This window comes from Carcharodon carcharias, chromosome 23 (genome assembly GCF_017639515.1).
Source record: "Carcharodon carcharias isolate sCarCar2 chromosome 23, sCarCar2.pri, whole genome shotgun sequence".
NCBI lineage: Eukaryota > Metazoa > Chordata > Chondrichthyes > Lamniformes > Lamnidae > Carcharodon > Carcharodon carcharias.
Genome location: NC_054489.1, coordinates 38,983,335 through 39,000,228, shown reverse-complemented (window position 1 = coordinate 39,000,228; position 16,894 = coordinate 38,983,335). Strand labels below are relative to the sequence as shown.

Genomic DNA, 16,894 nt, shown 5'->3' with positions numbered 1-16,894 from the left:
GGTCATCTCTTTTTATTGTGTTAATGCCATCATTAACTAACAGAGCCACCCCTCCATCATTTCTTTGCTTTATGTCCTTCCTAAATGTCCCATTTCCATGCGCTTCTACAGCCATGTCTCTGTAATGGCTATCAAATCATATGTATTTATTTCAATGTGCTCTCTCAGTTCATCTGTTTTGTTTCAAATGCTTCATGCACTCAGATACAGAGCTTTTAGTTTTAGCCTTTTATTCTTTTTATAACCTCTAGTTTCATCTGTTGATTTACTATTAGATTTGTACTCTCTATCCCTTCCTGTCGCAGTCTGTTTTTCATTTCACATAACACCTTTCTCTTTTTCCTTGTCTCTACTCTTTGATTTACTGCATCTTCCTGAATTTGATCCCTTGCCCCATTATTTAGTTTAAAACCCTCTCTTCTTCCCTAGTTATGCAGCTCACAAGAACACCGGTCTTAGCACCAGTCCCAACAGTGCAGATCACGGTTTCCCCAGTATTCCAGGAACTGGAACCCAGTTCTCCCACACCAGTCTTTAAACTGTACATTCATCTCCCTAATCTGATTTGTCCTATGCCAATTTGCATGTGGCTCAGGTAATAATCCAGAGATGATGTTCTTTGAGATTCTGCTTCCTAAATTGGTGCCAAGCTCCTCATCCTTCTTTGTCCTGCCTATGTCGTTGGTACCTACATGTACCACGACGACTGGGTCCTCCTCCTCCCACTGCAAGTTCCTCTCCAGCCTCAAGCAGGTGCCCTGAACCCTGGCACCAGGCAGGCAACACAGCTACCTGCTCTGTGCTGTAGAGAACAGTGTCAATCCCTCTGACTGTACTGTCCCCTATTACTACTACATTCCCTGTTACTCCCCCCCGCTTGAATGGCTTTCTGTACCCCAGTGCCTTAGCCAGTAACTCATCTGCCCTGCAGCCCCCACTCTGAAAATACCTCAAATCTGTTGGAAATTGCAAAGACCAAGGCTCCTGCATTCCTCCCTCTGGGTCCCCCTACCTGCCCCACTTGCAGTCACACCCTCCTGTCCCTGACCACTGACCAAATCAGAAGACCCTATCCTAAGGGATATGACCGCCTCCAGGAATAAAGTGTCCAGGTAACTTACCCCCTCCCTGTTGTGCCGCAGTGTCTGCAGCTCGGCCTCCAGCTCAATAACTCTGAGCCAAAGTTCCTGCAGCCACAAACACTTACTACAGTGGTGTTTGCCTTGCCGGTCACACCAACATCCAGAAGGTCCCACACCCTGCAATCACAGTACATCACCTGCCCTGCCATCTTCATATGTATTAATTAATTAATGATTGCTAATTAATTTATAATTAATAAAGCCTACATCTCCCAATAGAATTTGGCACTGCCAGTAAACTTTACAATACTGATAAAATTTAGTTTCTAATAATACCAGTTACTGGTTTACCTGCTCCTCCTGCTGTGCCAAAGTGGAAATCAAATACTGGAGGCTGAAAAAGAGCAGAAGGAAAAAGTACCTCCTCCCTGCCCTTCACTGAACTCCCCACTCAGCACACTTTACTTCTTGCAGAAAACTTTACCTAAAGCACTGCTTTCCCCCTATGCACCGAATTCCCACTTTGAACTAAATTCTCAATTATACTGACACGGTCTCTGTCTCACTCAGGCTGAAGCCTCCCTCACTGACCATGTGCCCTTACTGACTGTGCGCTTTAAAAAGTCCCTTTCTTATTTAGAACTGTGATGAGTTGCTCTCTAGTTTAGCTTTCTGCAACAATAGCCAACACCTATTCAGGCAAGAATATGCATAACTGACCACAGCTGAGGGCCCAGGGGCTTGTCCTTCACAATAGTGGTCTAGCAGCTGTGGTCATTTTTAATTTCAAATATTTTAAAAGTGCTAAGAGGGAAGAGGGCACCTTAAGATGGAGCCACCCCCCTCTCTCTCATCTCCAGTGGCAGGCTGTAGCTCCTTCCATGCTGAGGCCCGCCAGTTTTGAGAGACCATCCACGATTTTTAATCGGACAGAAAATGCGCATTCTGGCCACTGATTGCCAAGTTGGTAGAAATTCCTATTGGCTGACTGTTCCTAACTTTGTGCAGAGTCAGGATCCCCAATATAATCCCAATGTCTTGGTCCTGATCCCAGGAGGAAAATCCTGCCTCGTGATAGGGCAATCTGGATTGGAGGAGGATTCAGAATACAAGAAAAAATTCCAATGAATAGCATGTCAGTCAAAATGTTGATTAATGTGGTTTAACCAGACAGGAAACTCAACAGCCAAAGGCTTAGATTGGAGGAATCAGCCTGTAGCCTGCATTATTGGATGTAGAGCAGCACCAGTACTTGACAAAATGGCTCATTGTTTGTCAGGATAACACTGTCTTAAGACTACATGGATCATTCCTTTTTCAGTTCAGCTGGCATTGGAAGAATGTGAATCTTGAATCAGGCTTAATGGCTGCTGAGTCAGCATATTTTGGATGAGTATCATAGTGACCCTATACAACGCTGGCTGTAACAGCCTCCAGAGTGCAAGCAGGCTGACGTTGTTTTATTCTTACAATAAGTATGGTAACTGATACATTGAGATCCCTACCTCAGTTCATCTGATCATGTACTCTGGCTGTCCCTCCCCAAGAGTGGATTGACAGTACCAAGGCTGACTGAGTCCTGAAGGACACAGCTGCCAAACTGCATCTGCGGCAAGTGGTGGGAGAACCAACATGAGGGAGTAAACATACTTGACCTCTTCCTCACCAATCTACGTACCTTACATTCATCTAGCCATGAGAGTTTTGGTATGAGTGATCAAGAGACAAGTTGTGGAGACAAGTTTTCATCATGTTGTGTGGCACTACCATTGTGCTAAATGGAATAGAGTCAGAACAGATCTAGCAGCTCAAAATCTGAGGTGCTGTGAGTCATCAGCAGCAGCAGAATTGTATTCAACCACAATCTGTGAGCTTGTGGCCCATCATATCTCTTGCTTTATCATGGCCATCAAACCAGGGAGCGACACTCGTTTAATAAGGAGTATTGCTGAAAAAAGACATTTTGTCAAAGCTTTTCATCTTGCATTCATCAGGACAATCACAAAAATACCAGAATACCAATGTCGGGGAAAAACAACTTTACACTGTATTAAAAGAGAGTGCTGATTGGTTGGCAAGTGAACTCTGATTGGTAGAGGCATTGTCATGGAGAATAGACCAGTAAATTGTGACTGACAGTTAACTGCCAAGCATTGTTTGAAATTTAAACCAGGCAGCTTGACTCTGATTGGTCAAGGCGATGCCCTGAGGAATGAATCAGTTAATGGCTATCACTTATTTTGTTTAGCTGACAATCTTAAATTGGTTGTCAGCATAATTCTTAGCACACTGAGGATTATTTAGCAAACATTATCCAATTGTGGAATCACATCTAACGTTGGACACTGTTTTGAGTTTTTCAAGCACGGGCTGGTTGGGTAGGGCCTGTGCCTTGCCCACTGTGAACAGTGGCTGGGACATACTGTTTGATATGATCTACTAGTCTTTGGGATGTACAGCCTACATACCTAGCATCACAGTGACACTGAAATTCATATACCAACTTACTCATTTGTGTGATAGGCAGAACGTCTTTTTGGCTTGACAGCAGCATCCTGTTAGAGGTGAATACCACTCGTGTTGCTACTACATAGTAGCAGCGTGAAACAGCTAGCTTCACCTGTTGCTCAAATTTTTGAGATACCTTGCCCTTCCAGGGTGACCTGAGGTAAACTGGGCACTTTTCAGGCCAAAAGTGAAAGTCTTAGGCCTATTCATGAGTTTGAGAGATGTACAGCGTGAAATGATATGACCAGAGTAGCCATTATCCCGCTGGATATCTTTGATGCACACTATTTCAGCCTCAACCTTGCATGATGAGCAAATGGCTCGGGCCCTATTTACAAGGTTGCTGATAAGATTGGCCTTATCGGCAGCCTGTTAAATAGGGCCCAAGCCATTTGCTCACCATGCAAGCTTGATGCTGAAATAGGGCGCATCAAATACAGGATGTGGGATAATGGCTACCCTGATCAGATCATTACACGCTGTTGATCACACAAACTCATGAATGGGCCTAAATCCATCACTTTCAGCCCTAAAAAGTGCCCAATCTACCTCAGATTACCCTAGAAGGGCAAGGTATATCAAAAATTTGAGCAATGGGTGAAGCTAGCTGTTTCACGCTGCTACTATGCAGTAACAACACAAATGGTGTTCACCACTAACAGGATGCTGCTGTCAAGCCAAAAAGGATGTCCTGCCTATCACACAAATGAGTAATGTGGTATATGGATTTCAGTGCCAGTGTGATGCTGGGTATGTAGGCCGTACGTCCCAAAGACTGGTGGATTGTAACAAACAGCATGTCCCTTCCGCTGTTCGCAATGGGCAAGGTGCAGACTGTACATAACCAGCCCATGCTTGCAAAACACATTAGAAGTGATTCTGCAATTAGACTCCATTTGTTAAATAATCCTCGGTGTGTTTAAAAATTACGCTGACAGCCAAATTAAGATTGTCAGTTGGGCTCACGGTGTGGTGCACTTGTGTGTACTGGAAGCTACATATATTAATACACAGGGCCCTATTCTTTGCAGATAGAAAAAAACATTGTGCCTGTTTCAGCTAAACAAAATAAGCAATAGCCATTCGCTGGTTCGTTGCTCAGGGCAATGCCTTGACCAATCAGAGTCAAGCTGCCTGGGTTAAATTTCAAACAATGTTTGGCAGCTACTGTCAGTCACCATTAATTGGTGCTTTCTCCATATAACACCTCTACCAATCAGAGTCCACTTGCCAACCAATTAGCACTCTCTTCTCATATGGTATAAAGTTGTTGCTTCCCCTGACATTGGTATTCTTGCAATTGTCCTAATGAGTGCAAGATGAAACGCTTTGACAAAATGTCTTTTTTCAGCAATACTCAAGTTCAGTACAACCAAATGACTATTTAATGAGAAGTGTAAGAGAACATGCCAGGAGCAGCACTAAACATGCCTAAAAATGAGGTGCCAAGTGGTGAAGCCATAGTACAGGACTAGTTGAATGCTAAACGGCAGAAGCAAAATTTTATAGTTAGAGCTAGGTGATCCCACAACCAACAGATCAGGTTAAAGCTCTGAAGTTGTGAATGGTGGTGGACATCGAAACAACTAAACGGTGGAGGAAGCTCCACAAATATCCCCATCCACAAAAATGGCACAGCCCAGCATGTCAGTGCAAAAGAGAAGACTGAAACCATCTTGAGCCAGAGCTACCTAGAATGATACATGAGGTCCCCATCATCACAGAGTCTAGTCTTAAATCAATTCAGTGCACTGAATGCAGGAAAGGCTATGGGTTCCAATGACATTCCAGTTGTCGTCCAGAACCAGCCATACCCTTAGCCAACAAAGTGGAAAATTACCCAGGTATGTCCTGTCCATAAAAAGCAAATCCAATCCAACCAATGACCACCCAATCAGCCTCACTCATCAGCAAAGTAATCAAAGGTGTTGTTAACAGTGCTATTAAATGGCACTTACTCAGCAATAACTTGCTCACCGAAGCTCACTTTGGGTTCCAGCAGAACCACTCAGCTTCAGAGCTCATTGTAGCCTTGATCAAGACCTGGGCAAAAGAACTAAACACCTGAGGCGTGGTGAGAGTGACTACCCTTGGCATTAAGGCAGCATTTGACCAAGTGTGGCATCAAGGAGCCCTAGCAAAATTAAAGTCGAGTGGAACCAGGGGGACAAACTCTTCTCTCGGAAGATCGTATTCTCGGAGACCAGTCATCTTAAGAATGGCAGTCCGGGTTCCCAAAGAGGCAAGGGAAGATGGTTGTGGCTGTTGGAGGCCAATCATCTCAGTCCCAGGACATCACTGCAGGAGTTCCTCAGGCCAGTGAACTAGATCCTACCATCTTCAGCTGCTTCATCAATGACCTTTCCTCCATCATGAGGTCAGTTGAGTGGTTGTTTGCTGGTCAGTTGTGTGGTTGTTTACTGATGATTGCACAATGTTCAGTTCAATTCGCAACTCCTCAGATACTAAAGCAGTCCATGCCTGTTCGCAGCAAGAACTGGGCAACGTTCAGGCTTTGGTGATACATGGCAAATGACATTTATGTTAGTCAAGTGCCAAGCAATGACCATCCCCAACAAGAGACAGTCTATCCTCTTCTTGACCTTCAATAGCAATACCATTGTTGCAGCCCCCACCATCAATATTCCAGAGAGAGGGGTTACAATTAACCAGAAACTGAACTGGACTAGTCATATAAATACTGTAGCTGCAAGAGCAGGCCAGAGGCTAGCAATTTTGTATTGAGTAATTCACCTTCTGACTCCACAAAGCCCTTCCACCATCTGCAAAGCACAAGTCAGGGGTGTGATGGAATGCTCCCTTCTTGCCTGGATGTGTGCAGCTCCAACACTCAAGAAGCTTGACACCGTCCAAGGCAAAACAACCCACTCTTCAGCATTCAGTCCTTTCACCACCAACGCATCAGTGAGTAAAGGCTCCTTCAACAGCACCTCCCAAAACCATGACTTCTTTCATCTAGAATGATAAGGGCAGCATGTGCATGGGAAAAGCAATATGTACAGGTTCCCCTCCAAGTCATGCACCATCCTGACTTGGAAATATATCGCTGTTCCTTCATCATCATTGGGTCAAAATCCTAGACACCCTCCCTAACAACCCTAACATCACTGAATGTATCTACACCACATGGTCTGCAGCTTTTCAAGGAAGAGGCTCACGAACCTCTCAAGGACAATTAGTGATGGACAATAGATGCTGGCCTTGCCAGTGATGCCTACAATCCATGAAAGAAAGAAAACAAAACTGCTGTTGAAACCCTCATTAATGCATTTGTTCCCGGTACCTCCTAACGATTCCAATGTTCATGTAACCAGTCTCCCATTTTCCACCCTCAATAACCCTGAGCTCACCTCAAACTCTGCTGCTCATATTCTAATTTGCACCAAGCCCTGTTCACCCCTGATTTTTTTTATTCATTGCTAGATGTGAGTGTTGCTGGCAAAGCCAGCATTTGTTGGCAATCCCTAATTGCCTCTGAGAGGGTGCTGGTCGTGAGACAGTGGTGGTGAGCCACCATCTTGAACTGTTGCAGTCCATGTAGTGTAGGGAAACCAACAATATTGTTTGGAAGGGTGTGTTTCAGGTTTTTTGACCCTGTGCATACTGACCTGCATTGGCTCTGAGTCCGGCAATGCCTCAGTTTTGAAACTCTCATTGTCCCGTTGCCTTGTCCCTGTCTATCTCTGTAATCTCCTCCAACCCTCCCAAAATCTCTGCACTCCTTCAATTCTGGCCGCTTACAATCGCTTCATCATTGCCAACCTTTCTTTCAGCTTCATGGACTGTAAGCCCTGGAATTCAACCCCCCCCCACCCCTCCATCACCCATAACTGAACATCATCACCCCTCTACTCCTCTCATCTCCGTGAAGACACTCCTCAAAACCTACCTCTTTGAGCAAGCTTTTGGTCATGTGTCTTAACACCTTATGTGACCCAGTATCAAAATTTGTTTGATATTGCTCCTGTGAACCACCTTGAGCTATTTTACTACAGTAAAAGCACTATATAAATACGAGTTGTTGTTTAAAAAGTCAGTGATTCTCCTGTACCTGGTGATACACAGTAAAATAGCAGAGCCACTAAGTTACAATAGGCCACAAATTGTATACTTCTACTGTGAAATATTACAACCTGATCTTCAAAATCATTCATCATTAACTGTGAAATGATGGAGAGCATGAAAGCATCCCATTTTACGTTGAATAACACATTGTGCTTATTTTCTTTTGAAACTGACCTCGGGCGACTTCTCTCAGTATCTTTGTGGAGTTCTCTATTTGCTGTGATGTGTGCAGGCTCTCTCTGTGGTTTCTGCTTCTGAGTGCTGTCTTTCCGCTGCCTGATAGCTGCTCTTCCTGAAGCGTGCTGCTGCCTAGTGCCGGGGCTGCTGCTGTCGTCTGGCTTTGCTTCCTGCCTCTGTGTGCTGCTTATCTGCTCTGTGCTCTTCTCCCTCCGCTGTATGCCACCTAGCAGGCATGACACTTCAAGGTAAGCCTCCAGGTGTGTGTTATTATTTTCCTCGCCACTTTAAAAGGGAACTGAAATCTTAAAATGTGTTGAAAGGCTATGCAATTGGTTAGGGGTATTAGTGTTGGGACAAAAATCAGGCAGTACTTGACGTTATTAGGGGTAGATCATGTGTGGGCATGGAGTGGTTAACATGATGAGGGGCGTGATGGTTCACACAGAGGGAATGGGGCACATGTGGGGGTGTTGGGGGCTGGGCAGATTGCATGTATACCAGCCAGTTAGTGCCAATTGGTATTTTTGTGATAGTCTGTTTCTATGTCTGAGAAAGCAGCATTGTTGGAAGCAGAGCTATACAACAGCTGTGCAACTCTTTTAATCTATGTTATTATTATAAACAACAGGAACTTGTTGCAAATATAACTTTAGCTGGCTTCTGTGAACGTGAAAGAGTATTGAGTCAAGAAGTACTTAAGGGTCAAATTTAATTAGTTTTTACTCATATTTACATATCAAGGACTCAATATAGTTTTCACACAAAGCTAACTTATCTTATGTATAGATTATTATATTAGTTGTATATGGAATACAAGCAGAAGACCCAATTTTCCATATTAACATAACAGTTTCATCTAATGCCGTCAAGGTACTACAGTTTGATGTACACTGTTTATTTATGCCTCAACACTAGGGGGAGCACTTTTTGCACGTGTGCAGATGGAGAGTCAGTGCTTGTGACCTCACTGAAAATGACACCTCAGGCAGCTGCTTGCATTAAAACTGCATTAAAACAGAAAAGGAAGCTCAACACTATTCTGGATCCTCCCTGTCGGCCCCAAGCCACTTCTCCCCTGCTCCCTGCTGCTTCACCAGTAGCCCCCACCATTCCCCTCACCGGCTTCTCCCCTGGTCCCCTTGCCTCCCACCCTTGCCCCCCTCCCTCTCTCTTCTCCTGCCACTCCCTTCTGCTCCATTCACCATTTCACCACCCAGTTCCTCCCACTTCCTCTCGCCACTTCCTTCACCACTGGCTTGCTTCCGGAACAGATGGTGGGGAGTAGAAAGGAGAAGCGAAGGGAATGGTGAGGGTAATGGGAGAGGGCTGGGGGAAGCGAGCCTATGGCGAAGGGTTGTGGATGAAGTGGGAGGGAGTAGGGGGATGGGGAAGTGGCAAAGGGTGAGCAGACTTTCTATTATCCATTTCCTGTTTGTCAGAAGCAGGAGTTACAGTGATTGATATAAACTCTCCATTTTAAATGAGGTCCCAACAAAACATCCTGATTGACAGATGAAATAACGTGGACTCTAATTCAGCTCACATTCCAACTCTTGAGTATTGGTGAAGGAAGACTCAAGCTGTCGAAACATTTTGCCTTGTGCTCATCCTGTCCTGTTCTTCAGCAATACTCAAGTTCTGTACTACTAAATGACCATTCCCGCCCTATTTTCTTGTGACAGGTAATTGATTCACCCCAGGCTCAATGTTAAGATTCAAGTTTCTGTAATGTCTGTTGTGTATCGGCATCCTCCGAGCGGTGATGGACACAGAGCAAACAATCTGTTTAGGTGGTGGGGGGGAGTGGGGGCCCTTCATTTGGTGCATCTTTCCAGATGGCAGTGAAGGATAACCCTTTAGAGGCCATTTCCACCACAAGTCCTGCACATGAAGCTACCAAGTGACATTGTGGATTGTGTTTTCCGCATTGCTGTTTGTTGCTAAGCTGCTGTAGCGACTGGTCATCACTGATGGTGCACGCCAGCTCACAGGAGGTGGCGCCATTCCCTCTTTTGCCAGATAGTGACTCCCAGATGCAATAATTGATGTCTAGAGCTTTCAAGTCACACTTGCAAGCGTCCTTGAAGCAGAAACTTGGGCGCCCTACTGATTGCCTGGCTTCGGCTATCTCACAATATAGAAGGTTCTTGGGTATTTAACCATCTTCCATGCTTTAGACCTGCCCAATCCATTGAAACTGTCTCTGCTTTATTCGTGCCAAAACACTTGGGAGCTCTACCTTTGACAGGACTGTGGCATTCATGATTTTGTCCACTCAGTATAGACCCATAATACGCCACAAACAACATCTACTAAAGTACACGGTATTCAATAGCATTGATAAAGCTGTACAGTCAGTGTCATTTCCATATCTTGTTGCCTGGGAGTATCCTTTATTACTTGTGCCTGTCCCCCACTGCAGGCTTAGCAATGAGCCACACAGTGAGGAGATTGCCTGAAAATCAGAAGTCAGTGGGAGTTGCAGTTCACGTGAGATCCTCCTGCATAGATGTGGAGTTTTATAAGGTACTCTCCAATGAAGAAGTCCTGAATGCCATTTGACAGACTTGATTTGAGCTCCAGAACCAGAGTTTGGGGAGAACATTTAAAAGCAGGGATAGAAAATGCTTTTAGATTCTGTCCATAGTCAACTTTTGTGAAGAGCATCAGTGTTTCATTAAATCTGATGCACAGATGGAGAAAGCAGTGAAGGGTCTAAAATCTCTCCCTGGTTCTTGGAAAGTTATATCTAAAGTTCAAATACTATCAATCAATAGTCATTAAGAAGTTTTATTTTCTTGTTAGAATAAATTCAAAGATTTTAGGGGTCAGAGTTGCTCTGCCCTTGAGGGGGAGCAAAATCCTCCATATAACAGCATTTACCAGCCCTCTTAGAAGATAACATAAATGTGGCCCTTTTAATTGTTTAGGATTCATGTCTTAGCTGATAAGGACCTGTTGGTAATGACAAGCCACCAATCTGCCTTCTGTGTTGACACACTAATTCAAATGTTTCCCATCTCTGCTACAGATCACAGAAATCAATGGGCTTCGGTGAGGCTTTTCTGACACTTTTACTCAAGTGTTGTCCTCTCTTTTAGCTGGTTTGCACTATTCTGCTTTGTTTCAAGTATAAACCGCAATGGCCAATTTAAGTATTTAGATGAGAAAACTTGTGCATCAGCCTCTTTCTAAGCACGTTACCAGTATCGGAGGGACATGAACTTCTGAACCTCTGCCTGATAGAGGAAGGAAAATTTTCCTTTTGCTGATATCATAGCTTTTATACAAGCTCTAAATAGCAGAATTCATTTTTTCAAATTTCTCCTCTTATTTTGTGACTGTTTTGGTTCAGAGGGTCTGTTGATACCTCACCCCAGTGAACACGCCTCTTAATGGCCACTTGGCTTGTAGAGGCTCTCAGTGACTTGATCTGACTTCACCTGGCATCCATACTTTCTAGGAGGGGTTCACTCAATGACAAAACAGGAGTTAGGACACAAGCTTTTTATTGCCATCTGTATTGTAGCGGCACCAAGGCCAATTTTAGTGGCGAACAGCTATCCTGGCATAGATCAGTGTACTCAGCATTGACCAGGGAGTTGAATGTGCTCTGTGAAAGGGAAAAGGTCTTGCATTTATGTAGTGATCTTCACAACCTCAAAATGTCTCAAAGTGCTTTATAGCCAGGGGCTGGGATTTTCCGGCCCCATCATGGTGGGACCCACCGTGGGAGATTCGGCGGCCCAGCCAAAAGTCCATTGACTTTCGGCAGGAGTGGACGAAACCCGCTGCAGGCAGGGCCAGAAAATCCCACCAAAGTATATTTGAAACAAAGTCACTTTTGTAGAAAAGTTGGCAACCAATTTGTACATAGCAAGCTCCCACAAACAGGAATGTGTTAATGACCAGATATATTCAAGAAAACCAGCTGGTGAAGGATTATACTGGAACCAATCTTTACTCAGTCTAACATTTATTTACAGAGTGAAACTTCACAAGCATATGCCTCCTAAGTCAACCACACCCCAGTTTCATTGAGTGGCTCTTTATAACCGCTCAAGTGAAACCCCCAATTAATGCCCTGCACCTGTATATAATTAAACACAATTGATATACAATTAGCAAGATATTCTGTTTTAGCAATGTTGGTTGAGAGACCAATATTGGCCAGGTCACTGGGAATAACTCCCCTGCTCTTCTACAGAATAGTGCCATGGGATCTTTCACCTAAGAGTGCAGTTGGGCTCTCTGTTTAACATTTCCTCCACAAGACCAAACCTCTGACAGTGCAGCACTCCCTCAGTAGCACTGCAGTGTCTGTCTAGAATTTGTACTCAAGCCTTTGGAATAGGACTTAATGACGCAAATTTCAGATTCTGGAAGGGTGCCACCTTGGGGCTTTGGATGTTGAATCCAATGGACATTCAATGCAGCCAGCTTCACTATTAAATAAGTTAGCAACTCAATTTGGTAAATTTCTCCTAAAATAAATATGTATTGCAGTTGGATTTTGTATACTAAATCTCACTTAGGATAAGGAGGGGAAGTTTTCATTAACTCAGTATGAGGAATGCTTAAACCTGAACGCTGCTGTTGATCTCCTGTTCTTCTCTACTTGGACTCACTATATGTTCATCCTTCTCCTGCAGATCTACGCAACCAGCCATACAGACGAGCAGACGCCTTGAGGAAAAGCGTTCGGAAGAGAATGGACGAACAGAATCTTCGTGTAACCGGAGAAGTCTCGTTATAACCAGTTGTCTGAGCTGTCGGGGGGAGGGGGGTGTGTCAGGTAAATAACTGGGTGAACAAACAGGCACCAGATGGGAACTTGCAGCCAAAGCTCTGTACCATGCAGTAACCCCAGTTTAGTAACAGACCCCTTTTGTAAACACAACATGATTCAATCGCTTGACTTAGATAATTAACCAGTCAAAGTGGCTCTGGCAGCCCAAGGTCGGGGAGGAAGGATATAAGATTCCAAACACAGCTGGAGTAATATAGGCTCAGAATTCTTTAAATGCACGGGAAACTGGAAGGGGAAGATATGACTGTCATCCTTTGCCCTTGGTGAAGGGACCCCACCCACTCCCCCAACAACACAATGCCCCACTGGGGTTCTCTTGTTTAATGACTGAAAGCAGAACTGGAATTGTTTCTTGGTTAGCTGGTGTAATTTACATACCTGCACTGCTTTAGCCACCTTGCTTTGCATATTCTGCATTTAAGACTACTGGGGCAGAAATTAAAACCTGCCTGGAAATTATCAGGATTATTTTCACTGATACACGGACAATCAAAAGGAGACTAAAAATCGAATTCAGGGTACAGGATCAGCTGAACTCTGTGACGTTAAGATATGAACATTTTCCAATTTGCAGAGATCACTCTAATTCAAGGAATTTATTAATAGAGATGCAGTTGCCGATGGGGTGATTGATCCCCAATTATTGAACGACACAGAACTGTGTTTGGCTGTGTTAATTATGAATTAGCCATAAAAATAACTGTAATCATATCATCTTTTTTCAAAGTCGTCTAATGACATGAATAATGAGAGCAGATAGGATTGGATTATCTGTTATGCAGTCTTGTGGGTTGACCATGGGGTGCTTCACCCAGGTTTAGAAATCTTATGCTATGTAGAATTTGGGCTTTAATATGCCACTGAAATTCAGGCTTCCGCAAGCCTAGCCCTCATTTGGAAGGGTGATTCAGCACTTGCCCATCCCAAACGTGGATCAGTGGCCCTTGGATCTCAGTGCAAGAGTAGTTCTTTCACATTTAGTTCCAGATTGAAGCTAAAAAGAGGTTTTTAAGATGGGGGCATCAAGACTTTCCTGAAGGCCTTTTGCATGAAGTCACCACCAAGGCACAGAACTGAGCCACACAGTTCTGTTCCTGGTCTGTGCTGAAACCAGAGCCCGATTTTAATTCCATGCAAGTGAAGGGGTTTTGAGTGAGTTAAAAATCTTACCCCCCTGATTCTTGCTCTGGCTGAGATCAGAGGTAGAGCAGAAATCCAAAATTACAAGTGGTTTCCACAGACCCTGGGCTAGGGGCAAGTAAATTCAGCCTATTCCCAGTTCTGATTGAAATTTTGGAGTCTAGGGGAGAAAATTGGCTAAACTAACATGAACTGTTACACAGAATTGGAGTCAGCAGCCCTGAATTCCATGAGTTCCTTTGCAATAAAGCCCTGGGGATAGGACTATTTGCATTGTCTCCTGGGGTGCTCCATCGGTCTTTTCCAAGAGTTATGGTAGGAGATCAAGGGAACCTGCTCTAAATTTCAGGGTCTCCACAGTCAAAACTGTCAGATTCCTGGTGCATCTTCTTGGGTACTCATTAAGATACACAACCCACCACTTTACAACAATGATAAGCATATCATTTTAAAAGTCACTCAGTTCCTGATACCCAACACAAGCACCAACCATTGGAAAAAAACTGTTTTTACATTTCGTTATTATTGTACTTTTTTTTTACTTTTTACGAGGGATTTATCAGAAGTAGATTGCACTTGGAAATCTCAGTTGTGGCATTATTTCTTGCAGGAGTAATTCCACTTGTTACAACCATTACAGATCAGTGTAAATCCTTTTCTAGTTGTACATGAGGTTGTAAATCTTTCTTCTAAATTATCATTAAATATTCAATTCAGTCTCATTCACATCCACACATCCTGATTCAATGTAACTAAAGGAGGATCAACAAAGGGATTAGAAGCGTAACTGTGCATTTGATTTGCCTTCATACTGCCAGGCTGTGTGAGCTTCAGACCAAAAGGGAACGTGTTTCTGCCCAGTATACGTGGCACTGAGACACACTGAGTGTACTCAAAGCAATGGGAACTGGATCGTGCGGCTAAGTTGGTATCCCTGCAATCCAAATGACTGTTCTGAGCTGGATCAGATGAAGGGGTGTTAGATTTTGTCCAATAATATTCCTGTGAAAAGCCTTGGGAGATTTTGCTGTGTTAAGAATGCTCTATAAATGCAAGTTGGTGTTTTCAAGTGAATCAAACTGCAACTCTTCGTAGAGTGTAGCCAAAAAGGAAATGATATGACTGGAGTTGATTAAACCAAAGTGGAGAGATTGCACCTTTGGAGACTGACTATTGGTAATTGATGCATATCCAGACTGTTCTATTAAGCCCCTGCATATCCGTATGCAATAGTTGTATCATGGATTCAACAGCAAAGCTAGAAATAGTATGAATTCATTCTGACAGGTTTCCAGTGGTGTTAAACTAAGTCTGTACCTGTGGCCTTCCTTTTGTTAATGTACGTGGGTGCAACATGTAGCCTGCTACCTACCCATCTGGTTTGAGCACTGCCCTGTAAATGTTTTTACAAACACCAGTGAGGTAGGACTGAGGGAGGATCTGGCACAAGAAAACTGAGCTGAGTTTAAAATGGAGAGAGTGAATTGAACCTAAGGGTATGGAAAGAATGAGGAGGCTGAGGTAGAGTAAGTAAAAATGATTTCGTTGATATAGACTAGATGGTGTGTGATTAAAGTATTTGTGTAGGACATCTTGGCTATTGGCATCTGGCCTCTCTAAGTGGAAGTACAGGTTGCAGAGTCAACCCAATGGTATTACAACCTAATCACTGACTGGTACTTGCTCTAGTGAGGGTCCAAGTCAGGAGCAGAACGTCACCAAATCACCTCTCTAGTTTGAGAAGAAAGTCCATGCAAATAAAAAGATAATGGAAACAAAAAAGCTGCTGCATGTCACACAGAAGAGAGTGGGAGGGTTGGAGCTTTGTTGAGGAGTAGGAGGGACCTAAGCTGAATGAGCTGTAGCTGAGTTGAATTGAAGGTGTTATGCAACAAAATATTGATGTTGGTGATTATGTTGACATTGGATGGTCACCCTACACAAGATGCCTGTTGTTTGGTAAAGAAAGAACAGTCAAGTCATTGCTGTATTTAACATGAACTGCCATGAAACTTCTGAACCACATATAGGCCCACAGTTTTAATTTAGGGAAAAGATCAGTTTGCATTGGTGGTATGGCTTATTAGCAGGATCCATTTTTCTCTGTGGCAGGACTTGAATTAGTGGTGTGGCTTATATGTAAGGCAAATCTATATACAAGTCAATGTGATATTTTATAACTCACTTTGTAAATATTTTGTGTCATAGGAAGTCAATTACGGTATTCTGAAGACAGAAAGATGTCTCTGCCATAGTCCATGAGATCTGGTACAAAAGCAAAATACTGTTGATGCTGGAAATTTGAAATAAAAACAGAAAATGCTAGAAACACTCCAGGTCAGGCAGCATCTGGAGAGAGAAGCAGAGTCAATATTTCAGGTCTGTGATCTTTCAACCGAACTAAGAGGCAAGGTCACAGACCTGAGACGTTAATTCTGTTTCTCTCTGCAAAGATGCTGACTGGCTTGCAGGGTATTTCCAGCATTTTCTGTTTGTATTCCATGAGACCTGGTGGTTAGTTGATCCTGACAGCTCTGAGCAGGCACTGCTTTGCTGCCCATCAGTCCTATTGCCCTGAGTAACTGGCATAACTAGATTGGGCCTACGTTGGTCTTAGCCATGTTTGAGCACAGAACTTCTACGCCACTGTTTTTTTTTTGTTGCATCTTTTCATATTCAGAGAAAATTCCCCATGTGCCGAACCCTAATCAAGACCCAAAGTGTAAACTTAACTGAAAAGAAGCGTGTACAAATAGACTGTAAAAGAAATGCCTACGTATATTTCAAAGATTATAAAAGAACGTGAATGGATAATTTTTTTATGCACTAATAATAAATGGCTGTATTTCAAGGAAAGCTTTGCTTTGCGGTCAATGGGATTATTTAATATCACAGGAAGGGTTTACTTGGTGTTCACGACTTTGTTTTTAAAAAAATCTTCCCTAACATTTTGAATAAATATAAATGATTTCTTGTTGAAAGCACTAGATCAAAAATAATCCTTTGTTTGAGGACATGGAAATTGTATTTTTAAATATGTGTTAAGATAGAATGAATAGCACAGAAACAGGCCTTTTGGCCCAGCTGA

At 43.3% G+C, this 16,894-nt stretch overlaps 1 protein-coding gene across 3 annotated transcripts in view; it reads left to right on the top strand.

The window, feature by feature from the left end:
- Window positions 1-16,662, top strand: part of fmnl1a (formin-like 1a) — a 283,407-nt gene extending 266,745 nt beyond the window's left edge. For 2 of the 3 annotated variants that reach the window (XM_041173399.1, XM_041173402.1), the window contains one exon: window positions 12,509-16,662. In XM_041173399.1, coding sequence (XP_041029333.1) covers window positions 12,509-12,612 — 104 coding nt within the window. In that variant the 3' untranslated portion in view covers window positions 12,613-16,662. The remainder of the gene's footprint in view (window positions 1-12,508) is intronic. The other variant, XM_041173400.1, reaches the window with a different exon arrangement.
- Window positions 16,663-16,894: the final 232 nt, after the last annotated feature.